This window comes from Stomoxys calcitrans, chromosome 5, assembly GCF_963082655.1.
Source record: "Stomoxys calcitrans chromosome 5, idStoCalc2.1, whole genome shotgun sequence".
Lineage (NCBI taxonomy): Eukaryota > Metazoa > Arthropoda > Insecta > Diptera > Muscidae > Stomoxys > Stomoxys calcitrans.
The window spans coordinates 81,526,090-81,551,795 of NC_081556.1; the positions used below are offsets into that span (position 1 = coordinate 81,526,090).

General features: G+C 38.4%; 3 protein-coding genes across 6 annotated transcripts in view; 2 read left to right on the forward strand and 1 right to left on the reverse strand.

Annotated features, from left to right (window-relative positions):
• The window catches only part of LOC106083736 (coronin-1C-A), a 78,653-nt gene that overhangs the window by 34,737 nt on the left and 18,210 nt on the right, over window positions 1–25,706 (reverse strand). The gene's annotated exons all lie outside the window — the stretch shown is intronic.
• On the forward strand, window positions 11,644–15,442 carry LOC131997945 (uncharacterized). Its single transcript, XM_059369833.1, has 2 exons — window positions 11,644–11,856; window positions 15,245–15,442. Exons 1-2 carry the CDS (start codon window positions 11,698–11,700, stop codon window positions 15,440–15,442), a joined length of 357 nt encoding a protein of 118 aa, XP_059225816.1. The 5' UTR covers window positions 11,644–11,697.
• On the forward strand, window positions 21,002–24,669 carry LOC106083737 (uncharacterized). The gene is made up of 2 exons (XM_013246962.2): window positions 21,002–22,593; window positions 24,532–24,669. The coding sequence occupies exons 1-2, from the start codon at window positions 21,507–21,509 to the stop codon at window positions 24,663–24,665; spliced, it is 1,221 nt and encodes a 406-aa protein (XP_013102416.2). The 5' UTR covers window positions 21,002–21,506; the 3' UTR covers window positions 24,666–24,669.

Genomic DNA, 25,706 nt, shown 5'->3' on the forward strand with positions numbered 1-25,706 from the left:
ATTTATACGCTGATCAAGAATGTATATGCTTTATAGGGTCGGAAATGGATTTTTCGATGTGTTGCAAACAGAATGGCAAAATCCCATCCTTCGGTGGTGGGTATACAAATCGCTTATTGTCCCAATGATATACAGGAGCAATAGAAAACCATTGTCCACTCCATGGAAAATTCCTCGAAATCCGTGATAGAGTACCAGAAGACTCACCCATGAAACCCATGGTACGACCTAACAGCCCGAACTTGACACCCAATGACTTCTTTTTATTCCCCCACTTTAAATCAAAGTGCGTGGTCAACGATTTTCGTCGCCAGAAGATGCTGTTGAAGCGTTCAATAACCATGTTTTGGAGGTGTCTCAATCGGAGTGGAAAAGGTGCTTCGACAATTGGTTTGAGCGCATGTAAAAGTGTATAAATCATGCTGGAGAATACTTTGGAAAATAATAAAACTATTTTTAAGATAAATATTTGCATTTTCATTATAAGGCATTTCGATTATAATGCAACCCTCGTGAATATAAACTTTAAGCAGAAATAATGGTGGTATGTGCCAACAAATCGACCCGGCTGAATTTAGCCCAGTTTTACTTGTTATGTTTTTTTTAGTTTTCTAATTTTAAAAGGTACACAAATGCAAAATAAATTTTTCATTTTATTTAAAAAAAATCTTTGAAATTTTTTGTCATAAGTTTCCTTTTTGATTATAAAAAATTCAAACATTTTTAATTTTCACACAAACTTAACTTGCGGTAATTGATGTTCTTTTCGTTTGCAAAAGCTTATAACGCAGAAAAAGCAAACAAAAGCGCTTCCACTACATTCGCTAATAGGCATATCTTCTCATATACAATTTATAAAAATATGGCTATGACATCATGCGCTAAACAAAATTAAAGAAATACTAAAAAATGTTTAAATGTTATATACAGACGCTATTTTTTGTGTTTTTTTTTATAGCATAACTGTTTTTGTTTTAGAAGATAAGATTACGGTTAAGAAGATGTAAAATAAATTAAAACAAAAAGAAAGAAAAAATTAATTTTTCCCTCCAAACAAAAAGAGGCAAAAAATAATAAAAAAAAACAAAGATAAATTGTTCGAATATCATTCATTCAGTCAGTTTCTCATTCATTCATTTTTGGTAGAGGCTGGTATATCACCATGTTGTTAATACCGTAGTAGTACCCGCTGCTGCTGCCACCAATGTCGCCGTCATCATCCCAACCTTTTTAGCTGCTTCAGGGCAAAAACATAAATGAAAAAAGAAACCAAACTAAAACAGTAAAAAACGGCCAGCGAAAAAACACAAACGACAAGACATTTGTTTATTTATTGTTTATAAACTATTTGAACTATAGTGAGAGATTGTTGGTGATAGTCCAACAAGTTACGGAGAAAAATAAACAAATGAATGAACTTTAACTTAGTCTATACCAACTGAGTGTTTAAAATACTGCTTGTCTGTCTGTACAAGTGCTGCTAGGCCAAATGAATGTGTTTAACTTGTTGAACGTAGTTGCGCCTTTATTTGCCTTGGCTTGGTTGGGCAGGTACGAGTACCAGATGGTAGGAAAACCCCTAACCAATTTAATATTTGCCAAATGACGTTTGAGCAAGACAGGAAATCTTCTTTATAGAGCTAATTTTTGGCTAAGACTACCAGAAGCTGAAAATCAGTATTAAAATTGAGCATAAATTGAATTTGGATTAAAATAACAAGTCATAAGACTATGGTATTCTGTTATGACTTGAAACAGATAAACGGAAAAAACAACGGCAAAATTTGTTAATTTTACTGCAACAATTTATTTTTAATCCCAACGATCCAAAGCATAAATTTGTTGTCGAAAGCCACTCGCCTTGCAAGCCAACATATAACAACAACAAAAACAATATTATTCATAAGCAAAACAAAACCATTAAGCCAACCACCAAATGTTCTTTAGTGGTGGTGGTTGATTTTATTTCTCTGTTTACTACTTGCTTTCGGGGTTTTCTGTCACTCTCTCTACTGTTACCCTAAAAACAATTTTATTATTTTTGCCGCCGCGGAAATTTGAACTCGTAGATCTCATGTTTGATTATCTTGAATGCCTCCTCTAGCCTACCGACATAATTTTGTTGATTATGGAAAAACTCAATAAACATTACTGCACAATAAGTCTCTCAATATATTAAATTATAAAAGAATCTAAGAACCACTCTTAAAAACTTGATTTGAACATGAAATACACATTATTAAGCCGAATTAACAAAAATAAGTTTAAATAAATAATATTCGAACTTATTTTTTGTGTACAATCTCCCCTGAATACTTGCATACAAAGAAAAAAAATATCTCAAGTTTTTTTAATTAAAAACTTTTTTGAAAATACAAATGTTTTCAATTAAAAAATTAATTAAAACAATGATTTTTTTAATTGAATCCGGATTTTTTTCAATTGATTGAAATTAAGGAAACATTCAATTAAACAATTAAATAATTGATTTTTATACCCATCACCATTAAATTGATTTTGTCATTCCGTTTGCAACACATCGAAATATCCATTTCCGACCCTATAAAGTATATATATTCTTGATCGGCGTAAAAATCTTAGACGATCTAGCTGTGTCAGTCTGTCCGTCTGAGATATTGAACTGAAACTTTGCACAGATTCTTTTTTTGTCCATTAGCAGGTTACGTTGAAGATGGGCTATATCGGACTATATCTTGATATAGTCCCCATATAGACCGGTACCTTGACATAAACCCGTATCGCCTCTTTTTCCCTTATAATTCGGAAAACAATATTTTCCGTTGCATTTTAAGTAGTGATCATGGACCTTAACATAAACCTCAGATTCGTGTTCCAGGATTTTAACATATGTGAACCATGTTTCATCGAAATTGAGATGCGCCCAATACATTGAGCTTTTCGCAAAAATTTTAATATAACATTTGCATCTTTTTAATATTTTCAATTCAATGACCCTATAAAAAATTAAATTGGTTTTTTTCGGAAACTTCAATCATTTGTTTAATTGAATATGCAATTTTTCTAATTGAAAACATTTTTTAATCACCTTTTCAAAAACTGTGATTGATATTATAACGTTCGTGATTAAAGCAGATTCATTTAAAAAATTAATTGGATCAATTAATTTCGGAATTCAAACCGATTTTTATTATTATTTTTTTTTTGCCATAAAAACCAATTCCCCGAGTTGACCTTTCAGGTGTACAAAAAGTTTTTCTTTTCACACGTTTTTTATGAAACTATTAGAACACCATTAGCTCATTTGAAACATAAGCTAAAACCATGTTTGTAGTTAATATCATAACATTTTTCTCCCAGTGTATAACAGCAAAGTAGCAAAAACTCACAATTCTATTCCTATTTCAATAATACAATGCCTTTTGACATTTCCGCATTTGTATGGAGAAATCAACAAAACTTCATCTCCATAAGCGGACAAAGAGACGAAAACAAACAATGCAGAGTTACTAACAAGTGCTGAAGTGCTTGATTTTCTTATCACTTTCGGTTTTTTTCATTTCCATTTGATTATTATGCAAGTCTGGAAGAGTAAACCCAACAACAATAGCTGGCTGCACGTCAAGCAGGGGGAGTAACGTATCCATTCGTATTCACGTTCACTCTACTGCCCGCTGCCTAGACGACCCGCAACAGACGACTGCACAACACTTGTCCCAGTCATCACTATTCCGCCAGAGGTTTTTCTTCTTGTTATTCATCTTGAGGCTATTGTGCGATATCATTTTCATAATATTTGTCTTTATTTTTTAATTCTACACTCAAAGAAATTAGTTTAGAAAAGGCTGCAATGTTTATTATGAGTATTTATAAAGGCATTTGTGGTGTTGAAACCAATTGAAACTCTGATCATCTTTTTAAGTAGATGTTCTACTTTTAAAGTAGATTTTACATTGAATGGGCCAATGGGGAGCATGGGGCGAGGCAAAATGTTTTAGGCGTCCTAAGACTTTTTATGGCCAAGGTTGGTGGCACTTTGCATATATCTTCAATTAGTAAGAGATATTGGCCTCTTTTGATAAGAATTTACGCAATTGATACGGGTTAGGTGATAGTTAAAATATGCTTTAAACCAGCCGAGTGAAACAATTAACTTTTCACTTTCGATTATATTTGTCATCAAACGATTAAATATACCAAGTGACCTTTTTGAGTGGCTTTAACTTGGCAAATTCCAAGATAATCTTGGTTACTCTTTCATTCCAACTATGACTGACTACCCGTGGAGTATACTTCACTGCTGTTAAAGAGTAGTGAGCTTAAATTGGTTTGTTAACTATAAAAATATGGTTGAGGCGCTGGGACCGGAAGAGACGAGAGAAAGAAACATGCATTGTCCTTAATGGCCCGTTACGATCACCGAAAGGAATTAAGAACCTTTCATTTTGAATCTGCATCCAGAATGTACAGAAGAATAGAATCAACAGACGAAGAATTTATATTTCGAGATTCTAGAGATTACTTACGAACACTGACCCGCATATTACATTGAAATGATGACAGGAGATTTCCAAAATAGGGAGAGTAGAGATTACCAAAATTGGCAAAGATTTTAGCATGTCCGCATATGCCGACGAACGCCTGGGTCGGCCTCCGCAATTAAAATGTGTTCCCTTATCATTTAACTTAAATTTTTGATCAGATAGAAGTATCCCACGTTGCTTAATGGAAATTTTATGGAAACATTTTGAAATCACAGGGTAGCTGACACAAAGTGTTTCAAATTTCACACTGGTGTATCTGTCAAACTAGAAATGACAGCTAAAAGATATTTGTTTTATTGTGATTATATATTGTTTATAAGCCACGAAAAGCATTTGCCTCTGAGTTTATTCAAAAATAAAATAATTCGTGATGGAATTCAAGCGCAATACTCGTGGAGTGACTGCGTTATATTATGCTGGAAAATCAAAACCAGCTATTGTTGGCGAACTCAAACAACTCAAAGTGGACAAATGGTTTTTGTATCAAACCATAATACGCGGCTAAAAATCTGAAAAAATCGTGAAAGGATGCAAACTACATTGAAAAAGGAGCTACATAAAGCCTTACAAGTTCCAAAATGAACACCATTTTACACAATGCAAAAAAAAGTTAGACACGAAAGTCCAAGGTATTTGCTGCCCCTTGCAACTCGTAACATGGAATACTAGGGTACAGCGAAACGATCGGTAGAATGACGAAAATTCTATGCGGAGATCCGCATCGTGAGAAGATGAGACTATTACTAAAGTAAAGTAAGGAGGCCTGTATAGCTATCGGTATCATAACGAAACACATAGGACTACGAACTCGTTTATCCAAAATAGGTGCGGCAAGTGATATCATATGGGCAAAGATGAGACGTTGGAACATTTCCTATGTCATTGCCCGGCAATTAGATAGGAACAAAAGGCCAACCATGGAAAACACCGTAGAGCAGAGGTTGCTTGTCGGCCTATAACACTAAACGCCTGGGTACCAATACTGGTGAAAACATCTGAAAATTTTCCGCTTTGGTTATCCCCTCCTGATACTGGCGACATTTATGAGATCCTGTATCATTTTGTACGGCAGCCGTATAAAAACTTCTCCACAAAGGGGTGTCCCACTGCGGCACGTCGTTCGAACTCGAAATGTGGGACAGTGAGTTGTGTATAGACAGATTTCTGGATTTAGAGCCTTGGGCCTATAATAAGCGCATTTATTGTCTTATTTCGAAAAAATTTGGTTAGGCTACTCAACATCCCTGTTCAATACGGCCCAGATTTAGATATAGCTGCCATATAGACCGATCTCCCGATTTAAGGTTTTAGATCCTTAAAGGATGCATTTATTAACCGATTTTGCTGAAATTAGGCACAATGAGTTGCGTTAGGATCCTCGACATTCGTACCGAGTATGGTTAAGATCGGTCTTTATTTCGTCATAACTGCCTTTTATTTTCTTTATTTCGTCATACCCATCTCTCAATTTTAGACCTTGAGCCCATAACAGGCGTATTTTTTCCTTAAATATGGGATAGCGGGTTGTGTTAGGCTCCTCGAAATCGCTTATCCATACAGCCCAGATTTGGATAAAACTGCCATACTGCCATTAGGCCGATAAAAGGTGAATCTATTAGCCGATTTTGTTGAAATTAAGCAAAATGAGTTGCGTTAAGACCCTCAACATTCGTATTGTTTATGGTCAAGATCGGGGTATATTTGAATATATAGCCGCCATATGAGCCGATCTCCCGATTTCTTGGGACAATAAAAGCACGTTTATTACTCGTTTCGCTGAAATTTCACACAGTGGGCTGTGTTAAGCTTCTCCACATCCGTGTTCTATATGGTTCAGATCACTCTATATTTGGATATAGCTGTCAAGGTGCCCGTAAAAGGTGAATTTTTCAACCGATGAATGTGTGGTCTAACACCTATTGCATAGCCTTCTTGAATATGATGGAGAACGGACTATATTTAGAAATGCTGCTAGGGGCTCAGAAATTATGAATTTTTCACTGTATAATGACGAAGGGTTTTTAATATATATCCGAGATGGTGGATATCCCGGCCGAACTTAATGCCTTTTTACTTGTTCAAGGTTACTTTTTAGTATTTAGAGCGCAAAACAAGCCGATTGCTGATATGTCCATGTTGGTATGGGGCGGATTTATATCCGCACGCCCTTTCAACCTTACCTAACCTATTCCAACTACAGGGAAATAAGTTTTTTCCCATCGCGTGCAAAATTCCTTCGAGCGTTCTATATAAGAGTTTGACTTCTGTAGTTAACGAGATATTTCGGCCTCGGTACGCACTATAAAACTGAGAAAATATTGAAAGTCATGAAATATAACTATAAAAAAAGTCTGCAAATTTATCTACTTCAGCAACGCCATAAGCGAAATGAACGGCGCCAATTCGCGGTACGACCTACTAACGAATGGCCCTTGAAGCCTCCACACCTAATGTGGTTGAATAAGTCACCTAACCAAGGACGAAAGGCGTCCCACTGTGGTTGGTATGTTGCGATCTCTGGCTTTCCTTTTCCAAGCAAGAAATCTTCGATCATTGAACTCGCCTCGAAAGAAAAATAAAGGAAAACCACCTCTCGCCAGATAAAAAAGGCATGGCTGCACTGGGCGTGTTTGAGATACTGTCTACTCAATCCAGAGTAGCATTTATTAGACTATATTATTCCTCGTTTTAGTTCAAAACTGGTCCCGTTCATTTCGTTCATGCAGATTCTCCAAATTATAGTTTCCAACTTTGGGTTCCAAGGACGTTTTATATCTCTTAACCGCTAGAGCGTCATGTTTGCTAAAACTAAAGCCATATTTCAAGTCTAGCTTTTTGGTCTAGAAATATTTGAATCCAGAATAAAAATTACCTAATTCTGACACACAATAATCAATTAAAAGGCGTGGATAGTTTTTTCGGTGTAGAAAATTTTCACTCCTGAATAATCCCAAGTTTTGTGTTGTAACATAGAGTTATATCGCCATTTTTCGCAAAATAAATTAGCAATCATTTTGCTATAATAACAAAAATACGAGTACGTCTCCAATAAGGATGGTACTATATTCGCTTTTTGAAGCAAAAAAAACTTTCTGATTTCATTCAGTAAGACATACCCTCATTACTTTTGAAAAAATTTCAATAAAAGTATTGTTTTATCATTGAGATTTTTATAATGTTTCAAACAAGTAACCGTGAAAAACATATGTTTTCACCTGTGAAAAACAACCAGCAGATAGAGTTTTTTACCATTTAATGTAGTTGCTAGTCTAACTTCATTGAAAGGTTTGTAACTGAATCAACATACTGACGAACAGTATATTCGCTGGAAACTATTTACCATGATGATATAAGAAACTAACCTAAAACCTGCCAGTCAAATAAGCACTGCATGGTTCTATTATTTGCTAATATCAAATTAGCAAAAACCAGAGAGTGGAAGTTCTGCACAGCATTCTGTCATCTCCATGTCTATTGAGTTTAGTGTGAAGTTTTATCACAGTACCATGGCATGCTGCGCTGCAATCACTTGTTAACGCTGCAATTGCTTCATTGTTTGTTATTTAAACGTTGTCGTTGCGTTGTTTGGTGTCATTTAGCCAGTCCGGCGGCAGTGAGTGGCAAGCAGTTGTTGGTGATGGCCACCAACCAGCAAGTTCAACAACAATAGCCGACTTCTAAAAAAACAAATATTATCGCACCATGTTGTTGCTGCCATTGTTACCCTACTACTCGGCCTGCTCTTATAGCTACCCGCTGACTGGCAGAGAAGCCACATTAAATCATCGAACTAAAATAGATTTGTTGTGCTCTACCATTGTGGCTGCTGTTGCCGCTGCTACTCGTAGTGATGATGTGTTCCTTTGATTCCAATTGATCAGCAAGCGAAAGTCATAAATTGATTAGAATTTAGAGATAGTGAATGATAGAAATTTCTGCACAGGGTCACAGCATAGTTGTTACAATGTTTTATTGTTGCTCATATTGTACATTAAGACAATGATTAACAATGTTTGATTTTGATGATATAATCGCGACAGATTTAGTCTATTTGCCAACCGTCCCATATCAATAAGAAGTATTTGGGCAAAATTTTGAACGGCAAGCTTAGCTCGTTCTACAGACGGCTGGATAAACAGGTAGGTGCACATGGGTAGCTCGATCAAGAAAATATTTACTTCGTCTGTGATCAATATTTCGAGGTGATACAAACGGAATGAAAAACTGGGTAGTAAAAAAACTGGTAAACAAGGCAGCAGCAACCGATGGGTTGCCAGCTGAACTATATCCGACCGGAGGCAACACGTTAATGCGAACTGGCTAGAAGAACGCATACCCGATGATTGGAATCTCAACATCCCATCTCCGTACACAAGAAAGACGACACATTTTTTGCCAGCTACAGAAGAATAAGTATCCTTCCCATACAAGATATTTTCGTCGGCCACAAAGCCGCGTTTGACAGTCCAATACGTTCAGATATTTGACATCATGTCTGATAATTTGATATACCTACGAAACTGCTACAACTTTGCAGTGTAGCCTTAGCTGACATACGTTGCTCAGTTCAAATAGGAATGTACCTCTTTGAACCGTGCAATACCAAACGAAATTTTCGACAGGGCGACAGCTTTTCTTGTGATCTTTTTTATATCCTGCTGGAGAGACTTTTGGACCAATCTGTATTAATGGGAAATATTGGTGGCATTAATTGAGGCCACCGTAGCGCAGAGGTTAGTATGTCCGTCCTTGACGCTGAACGCCTGGGTTCGATGGTAAACCCCTCCTAATGCTGGCGACATTTGTGAGGTAAGCTTGACAGCACTCATATAGGGCACGGATGTCGAAAAGCTAAACGTACTTCACTATGCAAAATTTCAACGATATCGAATAATAAATGCGCCTCCAATGCGGGCTCAAGACCCTACATCGGGAGATCGGTCTATATAGCAGCTATATCCAAATATAGACCGATCTGGGCCATATTGAACACGGATGAGAGCCCGACACTGCGCACTGTGCCAAATTTTTGAGCAAGATCGGATAATAGATATGGCTTTAATGGACCTTAGACCTGAAATCTTCTCAGACAGCCATGCAGCCATTAAATCCCTGGAGAACGTATTTCTGAACACAAAAACCGCCCTCGACTGTCGCAGATCCCTCAACGACATGGCCGAACAGTTCAAAATTCACCTGTTCTGGGTGCCGGGCCACAGAGATATCCCAGAGAATACTAAAGACTAGACTAGACTAGACTAGCAACTACCTTACACACTCCAGGGACACTGGAATCTATGGGTATGCCTCTAGCAATATGTAAGCTAAGTTTTGAGGACCAGGCCCGAAGGGCAACGAATGATAGATGGTCTCAAAGAGGGGGCTGCAAGCATTTCAATACTATGTGGCCTCATCTAGACTTGAATAGGTCTACTGCGTTGCTCCTATTGGCTAGAACAGACGTCTCAGTCATTGTGTCATTGCGAACGTTGTCAGCAACGATTTTTGCAGAAGCTGTAGGAACATCGAGGAAGAAGAGACTATAGAACACCTACTGTGTGTGTGTCCCGCACTAGCAGTTAGAAGGAGTTCCCCCTTAGGTTCTCATTTCTTTGAGAATCTGTCTGATTTTGCGGATGTGAACATTCGCAAGTTATGGGGCTTTTTAAAGCGATCTGGATGGTTCAACGGTAGGAACTAGAAGGAATCTTCCTTCTTCTGTTCCTGTGGTATCACAATGGACGAAAACGTCTAAGTGAGTCTGATGGCAGACTGTCACTTAAACCTAACCTAACCTAGACCTGAAATCGGCAGATCGATCTATATTGGAGCCATATCAAGATATAGTCCGATATAGCCAATCTTCGATCTTGCCTATGGGCAAAATGAATCAGTGCAAAGTCTCATCTCAATATCTCTATTTTTAAAGACTGAAGAGTGATTTCAACAGACAGATGGATGGACAGACGGACGGGCAGGCTAGATTGTGTTCGATTTTTACAACAATCAAGAATATATACTTTATAGGGTCGGAAATGGATATTTCGATGTGTTGCAAACGGAATGACTAAATGAAAATATCCACATCCCTCGGTGGTGGGTAGGCTGATCGTTTTTCCTTGTCTTCTAATATCGTATCCTGTGTGGTAAATAAGGACATATCAAACAACGGTTCTTCGGACTTATTGTGGTTATGTGAAGGTGACATGATACAAAGTTGCATGTGTTATCAAATGTGTTCGGTTACAGAGCTTCCGCATCTCGTCAGTTGCATTTTCAAGTGCTCCGTACAAAATTTTTGACTTTTTGAGTTAGGTGTGATGTTTAACCTCCATAATTAGGGAATTTCCATGGTAGAATCAACTCAAAGGTATCGTCACTAGCCCAGCTGATTAAAAATTGAAGAATTTCAGAGTTGTATTCCAATTTTTAGTTGTTGGGCATCTGACTATAGCTTTTATATGAATCTACCATGAAATTTTCCCAGTTCCTAGTAAAATCTATATTTCAGCCTGCGTTGCGTAAAATGTCTTTCAGAAGGTTCTCCACAATCCTTTTTCAGAAATCTCGACTTAAAAATGAATCCTATTATACAATAAGGTGGTTTATAATTACTAAATCAAGTCTCACACAATGAAAATGGGGGTGATAGAATGATAATGAAAACTATTTCTTGTTCATATAATGTGACTATTAAATTCCGATACTAAATAACTCTAAATGAAGACAAGATAAATGTTGCTCCCACTAAAAATACTAAAATAGGAAGATTATTTTTAAAACTATTCTCAAATGCTCTCAAGGGCTCCTGATGGGTAATAATAATAACATAAGGTAATTTTCTGTTGTACTACAACAAATGTGTTCACCATAAATCTGTCAGAATTTAAGCGTCATATATAGGAAATGTTTATTTTTATACTTCAAACACACCAAAGAGTAAGAGATCATCTGGGCGAGAAGGCATGACCATGCAAATGCCACCATGCTCTACATGTACCGCATGTATTATCATCATACAAAATAATGCCAAAATGATCGAATATTGAAAATATTATAATATGTGGCATTCCTTTTTAAAAAATTTAGAAATTGAAAAACGTAATCCTACTATAATGACATGATATCCGAATTTAAGATCTGACGTGTTAAGAGAAGCGATTCCATTTTCAAAATGAAGGTCATCGTTTTTAGGATGTGTGGGGGTAAGAGTTGGATGCTTGGACCAAAAAATGAGGTGAGGGTAGTGGTGGTGGCCAAAACGGATATGACCAATGCCAATGTTGGTGCTAGTGGTGTGGCATTTGCTATCAACAATGGAAAGATATACAAGGTATGAAGGCAAGAGTGGATGTGTACGAGTATGTTTGTTTTTTATATTTATTATAAATCAACAAATTAAGATTTCAACGCAAACTGCTATAAATTCTTGTGAAGACACAATGTGAGAAACACTGTGAAGGGCTGCGCCAGGCCACCTCAGAGCAATGGCATTCATTCTCGTCATCATCATTATTTACACAGCCAATTGTTGGTTATAAATTTTATTGTTTAAAACTAGTAATAAATTATTTGCATGGTGCATAGAACCTTCGTTTAGGGGTGGATCGAGAAAATTGATGCTAAATGGGCAACGACTTGTCCAATAAGAAAACAAAACTATAGTTTAATTTGCTTTCATTAAGATTAATAACACTTTTTACAAATATTTAAACAAGCTTACTCGGAACAGTTTAAACAAAATAATAGCGTACTTAGTTTGGCCGGGCCGAATCTTATATACCCTCCACCATGGATCGCATTTGTCGAGTTCTATGCGCGGTATCTCTTTTTAGGCAAACAAAGAATATTGAATAAGAACTGTTATGCCATTGGAGCTATATCAATTTATGGTCCGATTCGGACCATAAATGAATGCTGAACATTGTAGAAGTCATTGTGTAATATTTCAGTTCATTCGGATAAGAATTGCACCTTGTAGGGGTTCAAGAAGCAAAATCGGGAGATAGGTTTATATGGGAACTGTATCAAGCTATTGATCGATTCAGACCATATTAGACACGTATGTTGATGGTCATGAGAGAAGCCATTGTACAAAATGTTTGCCAAATCAGATGAGAATTGCGCCCTCTAGAGGCTCAAGAAGTCAAGATCCAAGATCGGTTAATATGACAGTTATATCAGGTTATGTACCGGATTGCGCCATACTTAGCACAGTTATTGAAAGTCATAACAAAACACCTCATGCAAAATTTCAGCCAAATCGAATGAGAATTGCGGGCTCTATTGGCTCAAGAAGTCAAGACCCAATATCGTTTTATATAACAGCTATACCAGATTATGAACCGATTTGAATCATACCCAACACAGTTGTTGGAAGTGATACCAAAACACGAAGTGCAAAATTTCAGTCAAATCGGATGAGAATTGCGCCCTCTAGAGGCTCAAGAAGTCAAGAGCCAAGATCGGATTATATGGCAGCTATATCAAAACATGGACCGATTTGGCCCATTTACAATCCCGACCAACCTATATAGCTTTACTCCTTCGAAAAATATGTTAAACAAAACGAAAATATGATCAGTAAGTCTTTGAGTTTTCATTGTATTTAAGGAGAGGCAAAAGTCAGGAAGTATCGTTTATTTAATACCCTCCACCTACCTTATGAGAGAACATTGGGCAATATCGCTAAATCTATATCTAATTCTGAACCGATTTTGATACATTTCGGAAGAGATTTTCAGATGTGTAAGAAGAAAATCCTTCGAGCCAAATTTCGTGAGAATGAGTTAAAGAAAGACCATATTATTGGAACTGTAGTTCAAATCGGGTGAACTTTTTCAATTGAAATTTTTTTCAATTACTCCTTCAAAAACGGTGATTGATATTATCATTTTCGTGATTGAAGCAGTTTCATTCAAAAAAATTATTGAATCAATTAATTTTGTGATTGAAATCGATCATTATTTTTTTCTGTGTAGTGATGCGTTTATATTCTGGCCTTTCAGCATCGTATCAACCCAATAAACTGATGTCCACCAGAGCGCCATATATGGGCCCCCAACTTCACGTTATTAGGTTAGGTTAGGTAAGAATGGCAGTCCTTAACAGACTCACTAAGACAATTTTAGGTCCATTGTGATACCACAGTAGCGACAGACCAAGGCTTCTGGCAAGAATCGAACCCACGACCCCTACAATGGTAATCCAAGAACGCTACCAACTCGTCTACCGGAGCGCCCAACTTCTTTTAAGCATCTGGATACCCAAGGGGCTACGGGGCCAACGTAGCACAGATATTAACATATCGACCTTCGAAGCCAAGCATCTGGGTTCATATCCCGGCGAGAACAACCGACAAATTTTTCCGCGGTGGTTATCCCCCTCTAATGCTTGCGACACTTGTAGCACATATATTTACATATCGACCTTCGAAGCCAAGCATCTGGGTTCAAATCCCGGCGAGAACATTCGACAAAATTTTCCGCGGTGGTTATCCTGCTCTAAAGCTGGCGACACTTGTAGCTCAGATATTAACATATCGACCCTCGCAGCTGAGCATCTGGGTTCAAATCCCGGCGAGAACATTCGACAAAATTTTCCGCAGTGGTTATCCCCCTCTAATGCTGGCGACACTTGTCTTCTCTACAAGTGGTGTTACTCTGCAGCAAGCCTCTCGGGATCGGCAGTTAAAAGTAGGTCCCTTAGTATTGAGCTTAACCTTGTATCGGACAGTACTCATTGATATGAAAGAAGTATCCCCGTTGTTCCTTAATGGAATGTTTATGGGCAAATTTGCATTTGCTACGCACAATAAGGTCACCAAAGTGAAGTCGCCCACGCTCAAATTACCTTCGATTTAGCCAGCCGACCATGAAGAACCGACCCACTTTGGTTTGGTACTTATAGCTGCATAACACTGAAGTGTTGAGACTGATTGGCCGGTAGTCCTTAGTGTTTCGGTTTCCCCGCCTTCAGGATAAATCAATCTTAGTCCAAATATACATATAAAAAAAACCTCAGTATGATTCGGGTTAAAACATCTCCAAACTTGGTGTTAGAAAGTGGAAATGAGGCATAGGATATTGGAGAATCTTGGATTCTGCCCTTGACCACAATCTTTTTATACCCACCACCGAAGGACGGGGGTCTATTCATTTTGTCATTCCGTTTGCAACACATCGATATATCCATTTCCGATCCTATAAAGTATATATATCAGCGTAAAAATCTAAGACGACCTAGCCATATTCCGATTTCGCTGAAATTTGGCACAGAGACTTATGTTAGGCTTTTCGACATCCATGTCGTATATGGGTCAGATCGGTTTATATTTGGATATGGCTGCCAAAAAGACCAATATTTTGTTCTACAAAATTGGATTATGACGAAAGGTGGTCGACATATATACCAGAGGTGGTGGGTATCCAAAGTTCGGCCCGGCCGAACTTAACGCCTTTTTACTTGTTGGTATTAAAACTTATACCATTAGCTAGAGCAACATAGGTTTTTTAAAGCACTACAAATCTACTCTTTTTCTATACACAACAATCGACCCACTCTAATATGTACGTAAATGTTGCACTATTATGTGATATTGCGAATTTAAGTTGAATTTTCTTGAATAAAATAGTTTGTATCAACAAATCGATGTTATTCTTTAAATTTGTAAAAAAACTGTTCGTTCTTGTTAGATTTCACCTGTTTTATATTTATTTTAGAAATCTGCATTAATTGTGGGGAGCAATGGATGGAGGACGTGGTGGAACGGCGGGCAACCCGTTAATAGACACACGCCAACACAGAAAGAACAAATTTTCGGTATGCGAACCATTTTTCGCACAACACAATTTTTGGCGGTTATTTTTAAACATTCCGAGTGCAAAGAGTCCAAGCACATCAGCCAGCTATGGCGTTGATGATGATAGCCGCCAGTCAGTCAGCCAGCTAGCTAGCCAGCACCAATGCTTGTTTGGTGGCATGGTTTTTGGCCAAAAAAAGTGATCTGTTTTTCGTTTATTCTATGCAAGTTTCTTATTCAATAAAATCGAATAAATCTACACGTAGGTATTGTAGGAATGTATGAGTGTGCGTGTGTCTGTATGGGTGTTTTTCTTTTTCAAAATTGTTATTCTAAACTCAAAGTAAAGTAACATGTTCAACATGTTCTCAAACGCCTCTCCTTATGTTTGCCCCTTGTGCCACCACAGTGTCTGGTCTGTTTGTCTTTTTCACCGGGTTGCGTGAAGTTTGTGTTCAAATCTTGTTTGAAAATTTGTTGCTATTTGGAGGCCAAAACATCCAGTCGTATTTTTATTCAGCAGCAAATTATCAGCATGTGGGCGAAACTTGACAAAGTCAAACATAGAAAAAAAAATAAATACTAAATTATGTTCTTTTTCTCAATTCGCCAAAAGATTAAATGATGAAATATGAAATGAGGCGGTTGTTTTTTTTGCAACTTCAAAAGGTTTTTATTTCTAGCAAGCAAAGTTTTTGTGAATCCAAGTTTTTGAAGGACTATGTATCTTCTATTACCTGCAAGAGAGCCATTGGCAAAAGTTGGGGGGTTTAGACCACGCGTCATGCACTGGATATATACTTCAGTTGTCAGACCTATAATACTATATGGTGTTGTGGTCTGGTGGACGGCGCTTCAAAAGTCCACCTACCAATCAATAATCAAACGCATGCAAAGGATGGCTTGTTTGTGCATCACTGAGAACGACACCATCTTATGCACTGAATTTAATGCTTCATCCTATGCCTCTGAACATTGTGGCTACCCAAATTGCAGCGATCATTGCCGTGAGATTAAGGGAGCTTTCTTATTGGTCATGTGGCGGCTACGGATACTGTGTTATACTTGATACAATATCCGATGTTCCAGCCAATGGGGATTACACCCTACCTGAGCCCGGTTTTTGATAAAAATTACTTTACCACTATTCCTGAAAGAACCGATTGGAACTACGATATCCCTGGTAACAGAAGTTACATAGACTTCTATATGGACGGTTCCAAACTAAACGACCAGGGGGGCTTTGGGCTGTACTCTAAAGATCTAGAACTGGTCATACCGAAGAGGTTACCCGACCATTGCAGTGTGTATAAAGCAGAGATCCTTGCAATTAAGGAAGTGGTGGAATGACTAAGATATAATGTCATTACGATGATTGGCATTAATATCTTCTCAGACAGCCAGGCAGCCATTTAATCCCTGGAGAACGTATTTCTGAATACAAAACCGCGCTCGACTGTCGCAGATCTCTCAACGAGATGTCTGAACAGTTAAAAAATCACATTTTCTGTGCGCCGGGCCACAGAGATATCCCAGTGAATTCTAAAGCGGACGAGCTTGCGAGACTAGGAACTACCTTACACACTCCAGGAACACTGGAATCTGTGGGTACGCCTCTAGCGACATGTAAGCTAAGTTTTCACGACCAGGACCAGACCCGAAGGACAACAAATGACAGATGTTCACAAAGGGGGGGCTGTGAGCAATCCAAAACTATGTGCTGTCATTGGCTAGAACAGACGTCTCAGTCATTGTGTCCGTCATAACACGTCACTGTCTAATCGGAAAACATACTGCCAGACTGAAGGTTGCCAGCAACGACTTTTGCGGAAGCTGTGAGGAAGAAGAAGAAACTATAGAACACCTTTTGTGTGTGTGTCCTGCACTGGCAGTCAGACGGAGTTCTTCTTTCTCATTTCTTTGAGAACCTGTCAGATTTAGCGGATGTGAACGTTCGCAAGTTGTTGGAGTTTTTAAACAGATCTGGATAGTTCAACGGTAGGAGCTCCTTCTGTTCCTGTGGTATCGCAATGGACGAAAACGTCTAAGTGAGTCTAATGGCAGACTTTCACTTTAGCATTACCTAACCTAAACTGCATGTCTGGGTTAAATGTTTAGAATTCTCTAAATATGAAATTAGTGTAGCGGTTTATTAGAGAACCCCGATCATTTGAATTTCTTATAACCTATGTCAATTTGCATTTAATAAATGCATTTTTTTCACTTTTCTTAAAAATGCTGCTCTATTAAAAATAAATAATTATACATATGTGTATGTCAAAAAATATAAAAAATCCAATTTTGTTTTCACTAGACTCGAAATGATGTTGCTAACCCAGTCTAAACCTCAGAACATTACTCATGTTCTAACAAAAACTAAAACTAAAAAAAAAAATGACAAAGCCCCATGACAAATACATACATGCCTTGGGCACTAAGGGATTGGAATCGGCATTAGGAAAGCGGTCACAAAATGAGAAAAATTACAAAATGCCAGCATTATTTGAAATTACTACTCGTACAACAAAAATCCCAAGAACTTGTTGTTGTGGTTTATTTTTGGACTAATGTATCAGTGTTACAGAAATATCTTTCAACATTTCAAACAGCATTGCGTCCATCATCCCTAGGACATTGTAAATTTAGAAAACTTTATCATCATCATCACCATCCGAAATCATTGAGTGGCAATGCTAAAAAGAATAAGCATCACAGCTTGCTTGACTCATAGAGTACACCAAAGAAACCACACTAACACACACTCACACATGATGTGACAAATCATAACAAAACAAAAAAAAAAAAACAAAAGCGACAAGATCTTGCAGAAGAAATTGTTGCATTTTTCACTTTTAGTTTTATACCCTCCGCGATAGGTATAGGATAGGGTGGTATATCAAGTTTACCATTCCATTGATAACGCATCAAGAATGCAACGTTAAGAACTTAGCAACCTTTGTTAACAGGATTAGGGAGGAGGTTTTAGATGTGAAAGTATGTTCGGAAAATCTAATCGATGAGGCTCATAATTGGATGGTCTCCTTCTCGTTCCATAGCTACATTAGGTTTAGAATAGCAAGGACAGCGCCGAATCCAATAAGCTTCCGGAATAAGCTAAGAACCAACTGTACTGAATTCGGAAGACTACTCAGAGGAAGACTTGGACAAAATACTTTGAATTATCCAAGCGTAGATGGCAAACAATGTCAACAGGATTTCGACTGCAATAGTGGGGTCTTTCGGAGAAAGTTGTCCTCTTTGAGAAAGGATGGCCGGTTAGATTCGCAACAGTGAAAAGAGGTCTCCATTTTATAGCCGAGTTCGCGTACCGCAGTGCGACACCTCTTTGGAGAGAAGTTTTACATGTCATTGTACCTCACAAATGTTGCCAGCATTAGAAGGGGAAAACCACCGCCTAAAATTTTTTCTGATGGTCTCGACAGTATTCGAACCCAGGCGTTCAGCGTCATGGGCGGACATGCTAACCTCTGCGCTACGGTGACCTCCGGGTCCTTATAGACTGGAAAAACCACATGCTAAAAAACAGGTGGATAAATTGTGGGTCCCAGACATAAATACAAGGAAGAAAGTACCACAGGGCACATCACTGGGGGCATTTTAATAACCTATTGCGGATGCTGAACACGATGCTATAATACTTTTAAGGTTAGGGATCCGAAACAGCTATGCAGAAGGGCCAAAAGGATTTTTGAGATGGCATATGACGGAGCTCGTTCAAAGGGTCTCAATGTTAACCCAGAGAAGACTGAAGTTTGCCTGTTCATGATGGAGACAATGTTGTGCCAATTTGATTCACCACGTTTCGTCCAATAAAGTCAAATAGTTAGAAGTGGCCTTCGAAAGGAAACTAAATTGGGAGTGTCACATTCAGGAGCGTATCGAGAAGGCTCACACATTTTGGGCATATTGTAGATGAGCTGTACAACAACAGAGTCCGAGTGCAATCCGATTCAAGTTTAAGCTCAATGATAAGGTGCCTCCTTTTTATAGCCGAGTCCGATCGGCGTGCCGCAGTGCGAGACCTCTTTGGAGAGATGTTTTACATGGCATAGTACCTCACAAATGTTGCCAGCATTAGGAGGGGAAAACCACCGCTGACAATTTTTTCTGATGGTCGCGCCAGCATTCGAACCCAGACTAACCTCTGCGCTACGGTAGCCTCCAGTCATTTCAGCCAAATCGGATAAGAATTGTGCCCTCTAGGGCCTCAAGAAGTCAAGACCCAAGATCGGTTTATATACCAGCTAAAGGGTGATTTTTTTGAGGTTAGGATTTTCATGCATTAGTATTTGACAGATCACGTGGGATTTCAGACATGGTGTCAAAGAGAAAGATGCTCAGTATGCTTTGACATTTCATCATGAATAGACTTACTAACGAGCAACACTTGCAAATCATTGAATTTTATTACCAAAATCAGTGTTCGGTTCGAAATGTGTTCATTCACCGTAACGTTGCGTCCAACAGCATCTTTGAAAAAATACGGTCCAATGATTCCACCAGCGTACAAACCACACCAAACAGTGCATTTTTCGGGATGCATGGGCAGTTCTTGAACGGCTTCTGGTTGCTCTTCACTCCAAATGCGGCAATTTTGCTTATTTACGTAGCCATTCAACCAGAAATGAGCCTCATCGCTGAACAAAATTTGTCGATAAAAAAGCGGATTTTCTGCCAACTTTTCTAGGGCCCATTCACTGAAAATGATTTGCAAGCGTTGCTCGTTAGTAAGTCTATTCATGATGAAATGTCAAAGCATACTGAGCATCTTTCTCTTTGACACCATGTCTGAAATCCCACGTGATCTGTCAAATACTAATGCATGAAAATCCTAACCTCAAAAAAATCACCCTTTATATCAAAACATGGACCGATATAGACCATTTACAATCCCAACCGACCTACACTAATAAGAAGAATTTGTGCAAAATTTCAAGCGGCTAGCTTTACTCCTTCGAAAGTAAGAGTGCTTTCGACAGACAGACGGACGGCCGGACGGACGTGGCTAGATCGACTTAAAAAATGTCATGACGATCAAGAATATTCATACTTTGAGTTCTAAGACGAATATTTCGAGAGGTTAGAAACAAAATGACGAAATTAGTACACCCCCATCCTATGGTGGAGGATATAAAACAAAGCCGTAAAGTTCGGCCTAATCGAACTTTGGTTGCCCAAAACCATGGACATCCATCCAAACCTTCGCGATATGGGATTATGTTATATACTTTCTAGGGTCAGATATGGACATTTGGATGTGCCAATATTAAATATACCCACATTCTTTGGAAGATAGTAAAGGGCAGCTTACAGGAAATGTTAACAAGTTCACACTGGTACTATAATAATTTCAATTCAGTAAAGATCATTCGTCGCTGATTGAAAAATAGAGAATTGAAACCATCACCAGCGAAGAGAGCTATGCACCCTCCACTAGAGTCTCCGATTTAACTGCACGCACAGCAAAACGATGCAAAAGTTTTAAAACACATTTCCACCTAGAACGAGTGCTTTCCAATTCTTGTTTCTTTATCAGTTTTCATTGTATTCTCAAGGGGCAAGCATTGCTTCGGCTTAGCGGAATTTATTTTTGAGTCACCGATATTAAAAGAAAAAGTGCAACCACACAGAATGCAAGCCCTTAATCAAATTCTACAAAACGATGATATTTTAATTCACATTTTTCGCATATTAGATATCGATGATCAAATTCGTTTTTCCAAGGTCTGCCAAGCGTTAAGGAATATCTTTGAATTGTACATTTTCACCAAAGAAGACTACAGCTCTCTGACGGTGAATGCCAATCATGACTACTATGTGGTCAATAATGAGAGCGAATGCAATCGCTTGGTGTTGAAACGTAAAGAGCTGAACGAATTTCTAGACTACCATCACTCCAGGGTGCGACCCTTTACTAAGCGAAATGGTTCGATTCCCTATATACGGCCCTTTTGCAATTTGACCCAACTTCACTACAGTTTCATGAAGGTCACTCAGGAGCATTTGAAAGCCTTGGCCAGATTTCCCAATATAGCTCCACAATTGGAGCAGCTTGTAGTCGACTGCTGCTTGGATGAGTATGGACACGACATAATGATTGGCAGCAATTGGAATGCCGACTCTTTGATGCCTATAAAAAATTGCGTATTTTGGAGGTCAATATGCCACACGTTAAAGCGAATTGGATACGACTTAGTTATAAGGATTTTTGCAAACTAGTTACTAAACAGAATCTGGAATACCTCCTACTTAGATGCATTGTTCAGCCTAGGAAACAAGGACGCAAACAATACCCCATCCCAACTACAACCCTGACAGAGCTGAATATTGGCATAAACTTCGGTTCAAACGACGATCTTATTCCTTATTGGGCAATGCTGGAACATTTGGTGACGCTCACGCTAATTGTCGATGGCTACGTAACCCAGAAAATGCTTAACGACATTGCCACCATATGTGTCAACTTGGAGGGGCTACATTTCCAAACCTCTTCTTTTGAAGAAATTAAGACCTTCGTTGTTCCTGCCAAAGTAAAAACATTTTTCTTATATCGCTGCAATTACCTGACGCCAGAAAATTTCCAACAAATCCTCTCAACAGCTCATTTGGTCAAATTATCCATAACTGAAACTCAAGTGAATGTCATGGAAAACCAAGGCCTGTCACCAAGCATAGAACATTTGGATATTAACGTTGACCTATGGAACTCGGACTTGATATTGGCTTTATGTGGCAGTGAAAATTTGAATTATTTATACTGGAATGCTCCAGGCTTCGACCGACATGTTGCAGCGAATGAGGCTGCCTTGAAAAGATGTAGCAGCTTAGAAGTACTGGACTTGAAAATGGGCACCTTGTCCTTGGACACCCTTTCACATTTGCAATGCCTTACTAAATTGACTCTACCACCCTCGATGCCTACGTTGTCATGGTCCCTCATCGTAGGTGTTCTCAAACATCCAAATCTAAAAGAATTCGCCTTAAATAAACACTGCACAGCTCGAGATCTAATAAATGATGCTGAAATACCGAGGAGGGGGTTTCCCTTGGGTCTTAGCACCATAAGAATAACCTTGGACATTTTCTGTATGGCATTGGACTTTTGGTTTGATTTATTTAACCAGAATCCTCACCTACAATTGGGTGTCTATAACTTTCGAGGAAATCCAGAACGCGTGCGAATGATTATAAACCATGAGAAGTTTCCCAAATCCCTGAGAACTTTGGATATTTGTCATTTTATTATAAGTAAGTATCAGCAATATTTTAATGTTTAATACACCCCACCATGGTAGAAGGGGAGATATACATAATTTAATTGTATTTGGCAAATTGCAAATTTTGCCTATGAACATTCCACTAAGGAACAGGGGCAAACTTCTCACATATCAATGAGTGCAGTCCGATTCAAGTTTAAGCTCAATGATAAGGGGCCTCCTTTTTATAGCCGAATCCGAACGGCGTGCCGCAGTGCGACACCTCTTTAGAGAGAAGTTTTTACATGGCTTAGTACCTCACAAATGTTGCCAGCATTGGGAGGGGAAAACCACCGCTGATAATTTTTTCTGATGGTCTCGCCAGGATTCGAACCCAGGCGTTCAGCGTCATAGGCGGACATGCTAATCTCTGCGCTACGGCGGCCTTCGTATTTACTGAACGCAATATTGATTTGCGGGAGGCCACCGTGGCGCAGAGGTTAGCAGGTCCGCCTACGATGCCAAACACCTGGTCTAAAATCCCGGCGTGAACATTAGTAAAATTGTCAGCGGTGGTTATCCCGCTTATATTTATTCCTTCCGTGCTTACTCTCAAATAAGCATGTATACCCTCTCTGTTTTGTTCAAATACTTCTTTGCCGTATAGGTTAGTAAGGACTGTAAACCGACTAAATCGATCCACAATTTGAACAGGCACCACATGAACCGATATTTTAAGTTTTAGAGTCCTTGTGAACTTAACACTTATCCTTTTGTTTATTGTAGTCAACATGATTTTCTGTTATGATTTCGGCAATTCTAATCGGATTTTAAAATTCAATTAGAGTTTTAACAACCCAGGCAAGTATGGCTCAAAATTGTTCAAATATCGATATCGTTAACGATCCCTGGTGTGAATTCTTAAGTCTCTAGGAGGCGCAATTCTTATCAATTTGACAAAAATGGCGACTTGTAAAGGCTTAAGAAGTCAAATCGGGAGATCGGTTTATATGGGAACTATATTGGGTTCTATACCGATTTGGACCGTACTTGAGACAGATGTTGGAAGTCGTAACAGAACACTATATACAAAATTTCAGCCAAATCGGACAAAAATTGTAGCGTATGAGGAATAAGGAAGTCAAATCGGGAGTTCGGTTTATATAGGAGCTATATCAGGTTAGTTAGCGATTCGGACCGTACTTGCCACAATTGTTGGAAGTCATAGCAGAACACTAAGTGCAAATTTTTAGCCATATCGGAGAAAAATTGCGGCTTCCAGGGGCTGAAGAAGTCAAAAAGGGAGTTCGGTTTATATGGGAGCTATATCGGGTTATATACCGATTCGGACCGTACTCATAACAGAACACTATCTGCAAAATTTAAGCCAAATCGGACAAAAATTGTGGCTTCCAGGGGCTCAGTCAAAGTCAAATCGAGTCATCGGTCTATATGGGAGCTATATTCAAATCTGAACCGATATGGCCCATTTGCAATCCCCAAAGACCTACATCAATATTAAATATCTATGCAAAGTTTGAAAAGGCTATGTTTGACGCTATCGTGATTTCGACAGACGGAAGGACATGGCTAGATTGACTCAGAATGTCGAGACAATCCGTCGACAGACGGAAGGACATGGCTAGATTGACTCAGAATGTCGAGACAATCAAGAATATATATACCTTATGGCGTCTTAGATCAATATTTCGATGTGTTACAAACGGAATGACTATATTAGTATACCCCCATTCGATGGTGGTTGGTATAATAATATGGAACTTATAGTTAGATCTTGTTCCATATCATCCATTTGGTATGACCAAGAATTTATATACAAATGGTAAGTAAATGTGATGCAATGGTCTACTGTATTATATAGTCGAATCCGCCCGACTTAAGACTTTACTGGATTGTTTAAAAAACATTCTACTTAAAAACATTATTCAACTTTCCTGTTGTCTTTGAAAATCTTATCTTTTAATTGCAGAATGCCGGGCTTTGAGACAAAATGTGGAGGCTACCATGGCAAAGCTAAAACAAGACATTGCCCATTTCAAATATCAAAACAATGAATACATGTACCGGATAATATTTGATAGAAATTTAGGCCAAACACAATAACAAAATTTATTATGTAATGATTTAATACCTATAAAAATATATAAAAAAATTTTGGAAAATAATGTTGTGCAGGTGAAAATTTAGACTTCTAGGGGCACAAGAAATCAATTCCGAGGATCGGTTTATATGAGAACTATATCAGTTTATAGACCGACTAGGATCGTATTTGGCATGGATGTTGGAAGTCTTAACACAAGTCTTTGTTCCAAATTTCAGCCATATCGGATAACAACTGAGGCTTCTAAGGGTTCAAGAAATCAAATCAGGGGACCGATTTATATGGGGGCTATATCCAAAACTGAACTGATATTTATTTGTTTGTTTGTATGTTACCCATAGACTCAAAAACGGCTGAATTGATGTTCATGAAATTTTCACAGATGGTAGAGCGTGGGTAGGGGTTCTCCATTTTTCGAAAGTCAGCGGGGGAGCGGACCCTCCCCCTTACCTCAATTTTCAAAAACGCAAGGTCTAGGAGATGTGTGCACCTTAAAGCGAAAAACACGAAATTGGTACACAACTTTGGGTTAACGAATCTAAGGGAAACCCCCACCCCAAAACCCACCCAAACGGACATGTTTATCGGCTGGGGCATACACATATTGTCAAATGAAATGTATTTAAAAATAGACTACGAACTTGATATAAAAATTTGGCCCTAAGTGTCCCACCCCCAAACAGATATGTAGACCAAAAGTGGCAGTATATGACTCAAACGAAAGATATTTGGCTGTAGAATACGAATCTTATATAAAAATTTGTCGACAAGTCCCAAAGGTCCACCCCAACCCTCGGGATAACATTGAACTCAAACGAAAGTTATTTGAGAGTAGAATACGCAACTTGCATTAAAGTTTGGGGTCTATTCGGTTTATATGGTACCTTTATCTACCTATGGACCTATCAGGCCGATATTTGATGTGCGTGTTGGTAGGCATTAACGTTCTTCACATACCAAATGTTACCCAAATCGGATACAAATGAAGGACTTTAGGGCTCGTGAAGTTAAAGCACCTTTTTATATGAAAACTATATCCAAAT

Excerpts from the sequence above, each read along its gene's own strand:
- LOC131997945 (XM_059369833.1), top strand. The coding sequence starts at position 11,698 with ATGAAGGTCATCGTTTTTAGGATGTGTGGGGGTAAGAGTTGGATGCTT. Across the intron at positions 11,857-15,244 it reads ACAATGGAAAGATATACAAG|AAATCTGCATTAATTGTGGG; the intron begins GTATGAAGGCAA and ends TATTTATTTTAG.
- LOC106083737 (XM_013246962.2), top strand. The coding sequence starts at position 21,507 with ATGCCACACGTTAAAGCGAATTGGATACGACTTAGTTATAAGGATTTT. Across the intron at positions 22,594-24,531 it reads TATTTGTCATTTTATTATAA|AATGCCGGGCTTTGAGACAA; the intron begins GTAAGTATCAGC and ends TTTTAATTGCAG.